Here is a 10,074-nt window from a genome sequence, read left to right on the forward strand (position 1 = left end):
ATAACATGTTAAAACATATGATATATATATAAACATTTGTCCGATAAAATCTTGTCCAAAAGTTTCAGGTAAAACTCTCCTCGTGAGTTGTCATAACTACAAATGTGCAATCAGAAGCTAAACTATATTTGAAGCACATAAACGGGAAATTGAAGGGATTATACTTAAATAAGTTGTGGATAGAAAATAAAAAAAACTTGGTTGGACATGAATTGCAGTATACTTTTAGCCGTCTCACCCAGTATTTTCGAGTGTATAATGTAACTGCAATCATATATTACACATCACATGCATGGCATGAATATCGCACTCTACTTAAGAGTAACATTTTTGTGGTAAATTTAACCCATTCACAGTACAACATAAAAAATGGGTGATCTGTTCATGAGGCAAAAGTGTCTTACGCATTTTACCAGTTCATAATTAAAAGAATAAAACAAGGGAAGGAAGAAGAACTAGGATGACAATGAGAAGACCAAAAAAAAAGAAGAAAAAAAAGAAGAGGAGGTAGAGTAAGATAATAATCAATCAACAACAACAACATCAGTAATAGCTTTCAAATAAAGAGGAGGGGAGAAAAATGACAACAGTAATATTTTATGAATGGAAAGATGGGGGGAGGGGAGTCTGCAAATTTGCACATACATTGAGTTTTGTGGAATGTAAAAAATTGGCAAGTTAATAACAATAATAATATTAATAGTTACATTTCTAAAGCACTTTTAAAGACATTGATGAGCTGAGTTACAATTTCGGCATTCTAACACAGTAATACTGGAAACATAAGATTTCATTTCAGCCAGCACTGCATGTAGTGATGAAGAGAATTACAGGAATAAAATATGTAATAGCCATATGACAATAGTTCATCAAAATATCAACAAAATAATCAAAGTGAAATATTGAGATAACTTGTCTAAATTATTTAATTCAATGACAAATGTAAATCCATTAAAATTCTTTTTTTAAGTTATTATAATTATTATGATAAAGACCACTCTCTATATTGCTTGGCCAAAAACTCCAATCCAAAATGTCTCTTAATTAAAACAAATTAAAATATTAGACTGAAAAAAAAAATTATTCAGTGAATATTTCTCTTCTTTACAAATCAATTTTTCATCTTGTTTCTGATTTATTTTAGCACCATAAGTATACATATATAAGTGTCAATATCGGGTAAGCATGTAGTGATAATCCCCCAAATATATTATGTTTCATAATAATGCAGAACAGTCTTGCTGATTGATGGTTGACATCTCAATGCAGGAATGAAAATTTAGAGGATGCCTTAATCTTACTTTCATTTTTAAAATGCTTTAAAAAACAACTTTAGAATGTTACAGAGAACCTGACACTTGCAAAGACATGCTATAACTCTGTTCAACAGAGGGCGCCAATGCACACAAATATTAGCAATCATTTCACAATTGGTAGAGTAGGGGATCTGTGTCTCTGTGTCTGGAAGTTTTAAAAGAGAACAGTGCAAGCATATTTAATTTACCTCAATACCGCTTTGAGACGAGGAAATCGGCAAGAATGAACAAATATTTTCTTTTACCTACCAATTAATGCTAGGTTCACTTATTCATGCATGTTTCTAGAATTGAAATAAATGAAACAAACATCAATAATCTATCAAATTTATCCTAACAATCAGTAGGATCAATAAATTGAATTCCATATTATGACAACAAATAAAGGAGACTTTCAAATTTTGTGTTTTTCCCCCAAATTAAAAAAAAAATATCAATTTTTTAAATATCAACAAATGATGATAATACATAATATTCATTCCTTGGAAGACCTAAATTTATACAAAACTTTAAGTCCTCTCATTGTCTTCAAGACCATTTAAGTTTGGCACTTAGCCATTATTTGATGAACTGCTCATTAACATGCTCACATATTTTTTTTTCTTTTTTTTTAATAATGGGCCTACAGTATATCAATTATAAAAAAATAGAAAACAAAAGAGCTAAGATATGTGAAGTACTGGTTATACAAAAATAAATATACAAATATTTCATGCTCATAGGGGTTACAGACATTGATTTCATACCACAATAAGATATGTAGCCTTGTCGTATGCCATTTATCCAGTTGTAAACTTGACTGAGTGCAGTGCATAATGCATGACTAATTCAAAGTAACAAATCATGAATGTTTTATGAAGAAAATATGTTTGCATAGTAAATAAAGTCAAAATATAAGCTCAAAACCTGATTGATAGGTTAAATCGTACTTCCACGTAGCTCACCAGTTCCTCCCTTGGTGATATCACTTTAGAGCAGCTGCACAGTGAAATGCACATGTTAGTATGTGCTAACCAAATAAAAATATAATGCCATATATTACATTAGTTATCACTACTTTTTTTCAATGGAATGGCAGGTATGTAAGAAACAAGTCAGACCTATCTTGTTTATACTATCTTTTCCCCTTTTCCTTTTTTTTTCTCCACTTACTTTTCTATCATTAAAAGGGGGTGGTCATCCCTGCCTTCCTTGCAGCTCCATGTTAGTCCTAATTGGAACATAGCGGGTGTAATTAATGCATGCCTATTGCATGTCAACAGGGCAATTAGATTATAGACCCTTGTATGGGGGTGTTAAATAAAGCACTTTTTACATGTTCTTGCACTAAATTAGATACACCAAATATTCTATGGTGTTTCAACAAAGTTAGAATCTATATCCCAAATCAAATTTTGACAAAATAATAAACATTGAATTTACACATGCTAACAAGTTAATGACAGGATATTTTAATGTAGAGAGATTGGATTTCATATTTAGCTTTTGGGAATCTAAATGATTGAGAATTTGATCCAGCACCCAAACATGTTCCAAGTCATGACTATATTACAACTGGCCTCATGAAACAACCCTTCTTATACCAAAGGAATGGAGGGTCACAACCTGTGAATATTCCCATGCAAGGTAGATCAAACGAGCCCAACCCCTTGGGTATACAGTACCGGTTGGTGTTCCATAAAGCTGTTCGTAAATAAGTTAAGATCGACTTTACAAACGACTGGTGATCCTTTCTTGTGGAACATTGAATTTTCATTGATGGTTAAGCATGTAAGAAAGGTTCACCAGTCGTTCTTAAAGTCGCTCTTAACTTACTTACGAACAGCTTTATGAAACGGCACCAAGGAGGGGGATAGGAGAAGATGCAACTATCCCCCATTACTTTTGATCCACTGTACCATCATTACAAGGAATATTTGTTGGAGGTATGTGGCAAAGGATACATGTCGGTTATTCAATCCATGGAAGAGATGAGATGAATAGGGGCTGTGTTTAATACTGAACCTTTCATATGCCACTATCGCTCTATGTGTTGACACGCAATGTTTGTTTCTTTTAATTTGAGTCCTTTAACATTGACTCTTTTAAGGCATGTGGTCTATACTATAGTAACATGATAGGTTTATAAAAGACAAAATATCCTGTAAAAAAATTGCACATTAGTTTAATTTTCCTTATCCCTGTGCTTGAGGAGTTATCTTATGAATGACTTGTCCTCATGATTATACTTCTATTCTGGGATCTGATGGTTTACCGAGTGCAATCAATTTGTCCTCTTGTTTCCACTTGGGTTTTTCAGTTCTTGTGTGCCAGACCAGTACCTGGAAGAAAAGATAACACAAATTTAATTCTCATTATCATTAATTAAAGTGAAAAATAATATCATATATCATTTGAATCTATTTGTTTTTATTTTATGTAAGCTTATTCATGAAGCTACAATATCCATGTTTATTTTGCTCTGTGCATGATATCAACCAGGATGAACTGATGCAAAGGCTGCTACTTTGGCACTTGGAAATAAGTAATTCAGAAGGAATCCCATTAATCATCTCTTTCATTCATGCCCCGTCATTTCAGCACAGTAAAAAAACAGTGGGAGAGATGTGGGGGAGATGCTGAACAGAACACCTGAATCATAATTCATATCTTAATATTTCATTTTTGATAAATACCAGGTAATCTAGTCTACTCTACTGGTTGTATCATGGCAAGTATGAATTAAATGTATCCACAGTGTCTCTCATGCTAAGTGTAGGGGAGACCAGGGTTAGTTGGAACATGCGGTAAGTTGAAACATTGTAATTTTCTTTAAAGCTTGTAATATAAATTTATGCAATACTGCCCACAATTTATTGCTATTAATAATACAACAGTGTTGAATCATTATTGCAAAAAATTGAGGGCAGTATTGCATAAATTTATTTTACAGGCATTAAAGAAAAGTACAATGTTTCAACTTACCCCATGTTCCAACTAACCCCGGTCTCCCCTATCTATGATTATAAGTCTTTTGAATAACATTCTATTTAAGTCAAAGCTAATTTGATTTGATCAAAGATTTTGATTGCAATCTTTTGACTGGATGGACTGCATGAATTGTTTTGGGAGACATGATGGCACTTATTCATTTGAGACATATAAAAGAAACAATTGTTATGACCTTTTCCTTTGAGCTGCTGATTTGGATTAGAATACAGATAATACAATGAATTAATGACCTTACTTTCATAAATATTATGATTATCATAACAGGTTTCTTGTCTGAACAACTTAAAACCCTCATTTTTTTTACAATATCAAATGAGATGATGTATTGCGGACCAACAATTTTCTATCATTCCATTTTCAATGTTACAATTACACTATGAAATGGAGATAAAGAAATATAAATCGGCAATATCAACAAATGTGTTGATATAGCCGATTTTTATTTCTTTATTTGATTACCTTTGTACACATTTCTGCCAGAGGTTCCAAGTCTTCCTTTCTGACTCCCAGCTGTACAAGAAGACTAGACTCCACATAGCCCCTCATTGAGGTGATGTCAAACCTCGCATGTGGTTGCTGCCTAAAGAGCTTGAGACTCACTGCAAATCCAGCCATGTCCATTCCGAATGGTCTGTCAGGTGCCCACATGGTGTACCAAGAGGTAACCTTTCCTGCGTCGTTTAAAATAGGTCGCTCAAAGCGAAGTGCACCAACAAGTCCCACAGGCCACACACTGACTCTCTGAGTTGTTCTCATCTGCAGTGAACATGAAAAATATGTATCATAAATTAGAGGTTTCTTGCAACAGAGACATACTTATGAAGAAAAAATAAATAAAAGAATGTCATCTTTCAGCTATACCTGCATCATCTTCATTGAAAAATAGAGCACTATTTCTTGTTGTTTATCATTTAATAGTTTATCTTACCAAACATTCTTTTCTAAAAATAACTGCCATTTATACTCCTTTAGCTAAAAAAAAATGATGTCATGAGATTTCTACAAATCTAGGGTTTATATTCTGACCATTTATCAATTATTCATCAAAAAGAATTCAAGTAAGGATTATTCTTATAACAGTAATTACCACTTGATAAAACATAATATAGGAATGTACTACCTGTTTTATCAGGGGCCCATTTCATACAGACAATTTTAACTTTGCCATTATGGTTTCTACTATGGAAATCTTGAATTTGATTTTGAGCCCTGTTACCATGGTACAATGTAGTTATCTTGATTGCAACTTGACCATCATGTGTTTCCATGAAACAGCCCCAGATCTAACATTTCTCTGGCCTACCTCTTCAAAAATCTGCAAGCTGTATGTGTTGTCATCATCTGCGAAGTAGACTACCCCTTCTTTATCTTCAGGAACATTCTCTAGAATCCAGTCAATTGCAAGGTTCCTTTGATCAACTCCCCTAGGTTTCCTCCAAGAAGCCTCATTCTCCTTTAACTTGTACTCATCTGTTGTTTTTACATTCAGGTGGGTGTACACTAGGCCGGAGTTTTCCAAGAACTTAGACACGAGCTGGGTCTTTCTCTCAGAATCCTCCACAACTATCCAATGGAAGTTTCTAATATGGAGGAAGGTCTGGCTCAACCGCACTAGTTCAGCCTTCTGCACTGGTCTGGTGTACGTTGGTGTGACGGCAAAGATGGTCGGTACCCGAGGGCTCTCAATTCCTAGAATCTCATTAACAGTACTGGCAGCTTTGGCATATTGCTTGTTCAAGGTTTGAGTGATTGTTCTTAATTTAGTTTCAGTTTGCCTCATATTAGCTCTAGTTCTTTCAAGCTCATGTTTGTAATAATCTAACATAGAGTCTTCTCCAATATCTGACATGCATCCAGGTCCTATAATAGTAAATCAGCAAAGAAAGTAAAAACATGTTCAGTGATCTATGGAAATGAAAATAATTGCAATTTCATAACAAGTCTATACAGAAATTATTTATATACTATACATTAAAATACTAATAGAGAAGATGTCCTTAGCAAAAAAGCCATCTCACACACTGTGTAAGACTATACCTACTAAGTTCTTCAAAGTATTATTCCCCTAAAAATCAGGGTAGGTATTTTATTATATTGGATTGATTCTTTATGACATTGCTCCAAGGTGGTGATGACTGTTACATTCTGATTATTTTCAAAACTTTCATCATTAAAAAACCCTACAGTATATATTGATGGAAAATATTATCACAGCAAAAATCAATAATTTATTTGGGGCATTAGTCCCCTCTCAGAGTGCAATAACATCTTCATTCTATGTAAGGAGGTGTAGTGAAGCAAGACTTTTCAGATCAACAGATAACCAATGAAACAGAGACCAAAGCTTTCAGTTGACCTGAAACTCTGTGTCAAGTCTATGATGCATTAGGTTAAGCACTGTAACAAAAAACAAAAAAAAAATCATATCTTTTTATTTATTTAAACTATCATGAATCCAATGTAATCATGAATGATTAAGATGAATATAGTTGGCTTTTATTAATTTTTTGTTGTTGTTCATCTGACTCAGAATCAACTAAATTACATGTAGCTTTATCAGAGATGATGTTATCAATATTTGTAATTATAATCTAGACATATTTTGTAAGACCCTCTATTTGCCTCATTAAAATAAGTCATGGTGCATTTGGGGTCACTCTTCAACAAGGTTGAAAAAAAGCTGCCAGAGTAGTCAGACTTTCAAGCACCGTTGTACAAAATCCACAGATACTTAGTTAAAATTTTTACCAAGATATAAGTCAAGATATCTAAATTGGTGTGGGACAAATTCACCTCTGAAATGCCCAAGATTTGTAGTTTTATTTATACAAGGTAGCATTGTTGGTTTCAGAACTGCTTTCCACAATAGCCCTGGCCGCATACATGTAATTAACATAAATGAATCAGTAATATTTTCATAATCAATAACACAATTACATATTCATATCTATATAAATATGGAACCCAAAAGAACTGAAAAAAACTAACAAACAAGAAATATCCATTAAATTCTGAATAATAAATTGGTTTCAAGATAAACGAGAACCTCAAATTAACATAAACGATTTTGAAAAAAAGTTTTAAAAAAATTACACAAAGATCGTCCTAATCCAAGAATGAAAATCAAAATTAATAATATCAAACTATCATACATTTTTGTTAAACCAGACATAAAATGAATATTTTCCTTCATATCTTTCAATTGTTTCATACGATATACTGAAAGTCATAATTTCCTTTAATTTTGATTATCAAACCCTGATTTAAAAGCATTTAATGACCAACTGTTTCTTTGATTTACATTGAGGTTGTTCCATCCGGCATATCCCATGAATTCAAATGTCCAACTGGCCACACAATTATTCAACTTCAACGATGAGCTGTAAGATAGATGCAGTAGACTACAGTAGATCTAGATCTTACAGTTACAGATCTGAGTCTAATTTATATTATAATATATAGGTATGTGCACATAGGGGGCATCGTGAGTGCTGGTTTTGGCTGCACGGTTTTCGCGCGGGTTTTGCTGCAAGTGGCATCGCCTCTGTCTGGGCGGCTCATCGAAAATGGGGTTTAATGCGCATGCGCTCATAGTTGATGCAATCTCGTGCCTTTAGTTTTACAGATAGTTGAAGATGTGCCCTTTCTGTACATATAAGTTTTAATGTGGATACTCGCCTGTAAAGTGTGGATATCAGAGCTTGAAAGTTCATCAAATTTTTGGATGCGTAAATGATCGAAATTTTTTTATGGTAAGTAGAAATAAGTTCCAATTATGTATATGAACTGTTTTAGTATATATTTATATTGCCAAAAAGATCTGTATTGTTTTTACTTGATATTGTGCCATACCGTAATTATGCTGATATTGATTTAAATATTTGTCACAAAAACATTCTTTCCTCCCAAGGTTATAGGGTCGAGATGTTTGATTGTTCAATCATGTTTCATCAATTGGAAAATGGATTCTTTTGGAAGTGGAATATTAATGTTGACTTATTAAATTAAAATGCAAAATTTATAGTGTTTATTTTTTTTTGTAGAAAAAAAATACATTTTGAAACTTTTTGATCATGTTTCATTATTTAAGACTGGATTTGCTTTTGAAAAGGGAATATCATAAATGTTGACTTTCTAATTAAAATGCAAAAATTATGTTTATTTTTTAATTTTAGTTTCTTTTTTTATATATACATTTTCTAGTTTCTTTTTTAAATTTTTGTTCTGTTTATTTTTTCATTTTTTTGTCATGTTTCATTATTTGGAAACTGGATTTGCTTTTGAAAGGAGAATATCTTAAATGTTGATTTTTCTATTAAAATGCACGAACTATATGTTGTTTATTTTAATTTTTTTAATTTTTTTCACTTTTGTAAGAAAATACATGAAAACTCAGAGGAAATAATATTTCATTTCAAGATAGGTCTAAGTCCTGTATTTATGTTTTTTAACTTTTTTTATTATTAATTTTACTATTTATTTTTTTAATATACTTTTCTTTTTTTTTTATTAGGGGTGCATTTGGGGGTTGTGTTTTGAATTGGAAAATGGGGATGGGATTGGTACAAGTTTTGTGTCACTTTTGTTTCTCTTGTTTTTAGAGTTTGTTTTGGAGCTTTGATGTCTGTTTTGTTGTTGTTAAGAGCTTTGTTATATTTTTTCCTTGTTGTTTTGTTTTAAAAGAAATAGGCCACTCTTTTCCTTTTCTTTTGGCTTCAACTAATAATTTGAATTTATTAATTTTTCTTTAAAAAAGAGAGCTCAAACAGGGCCTCTGTAATACAATGTATGTATACAAATCTAAGAAATACATTGACAACTGATAGAATATATTAAAATGACCACAAATATTTGGTACAAGTTTTTGTGTCACTTTTGTTTCTCTTGTTTTTAGAGTTTGTTTTGGAGCTTTGATGTCTGTTTTGTTGTTGTTTAGAGCTTTGTTATACTTTTTCCTTGTTGTTTTGTTTTAAAGAAATAGGCCACTCTTCCTTTTCTTTTGGCTTCAACTAATAATTTGAATTTATTAATTTTTCTTTAAAAAAGAGAGCTCAAACAGGGCCTTTGTAATACAATGTATGTATACAAATCTAAGAAATACATTGACAACTGATAGAATATATTAAAATGACCACAAACATGACAAATATTTGGATGAATATGCGCGACTTAAACTGGAATAACTTTATAATTTCTTGAAGAAAATTAAAGTTCTTTAATCTTGGTATCATTTGAAAGGTCTTTTTAAGAGCTTTCAAGTGATACCAAATTTATTCGTATTTGATGATTTTCATTTTTTTTGTCACATACCTATATATACCTATACCTATAATATAAACTCTCGCATTTGCATGTGATGTGTGGTCGTCTATGCTATTACTTACATCGATTTCAGTATATGGGACAACCTTCACAAAGTCCAAACGACATGTCTTAGATCTACATTGCCAATGATTATGATACATACCGCATGTTGATGCCAACCATAGTATACTTCCTGAGGAAACTACAAAATATGCCATGAATATCATTCTATTTCGTAATAACCGCCGCATCTTTGGTATATTCTATTTACCAGCAAAGCAGACATCATTCCTCGCTACCTTTTGTGGACGTGTGTCGTGTGAATGAAGCTAGCGACGGAATTGCATATCCGGTCTGTCAAAGACACATCGTCAATTGCCAATTTGATGAGTATGTAGGTTATAGATATATGGTTATGATAGAGATACATTGAATTACATAGGCGGATCCAGGGGGCGTGGGG

At 32.4% G+C, this 10,074-nt stretch overlaps 1 protein-coding gene across 1 annotated transcript; it reads right to left on the minus strand.

Moving 5' to 3' along the window:
- Window positions 1–3,080: 3,080 nt before the first annotated feature.
- LOC121419001 (galactosylgalactosylxylosylprotein 3-beta-glucuronosyltransferase 3-like) lies at window positions 3,081–10,074 on the minus strand. The gene is made up of 4 exons (XM_041613261.1): window positions 9,775–10,074; window positions 5,611–6,167; window positions 4,767–5,063; window positions 3,081–3,637 (listed from the first exon to the last, which is right to left on the minus strand). Exons 1-4 carry the CDS (start codon window positions 9,860–9,862, stop codon window positions 3,539–3,541), a joined length of 1,041 nt encoding a protein of 346 aa, XP_041469195.1. The 5' UTR covers window positions 9,863–10,074; the 3' UTR covers window positions 3,081–3,538.

Source organism: Lytechinus variegatus, chromosome 7 (genome assembly GCF_018143015.1).
Source record: "Lytechinus variegatus isolate NC3 chromosome 7, Lvar_3.0, whole genome shotgun sequence".
Taxonomy (NCBI): domain Eukaryota; kingdom Metazoa; phylum Echinodermata; class Echinoidea; order Temnopleuroida; family Toxopneustidae; genus Lytechinus; species Lytechinus variegatus.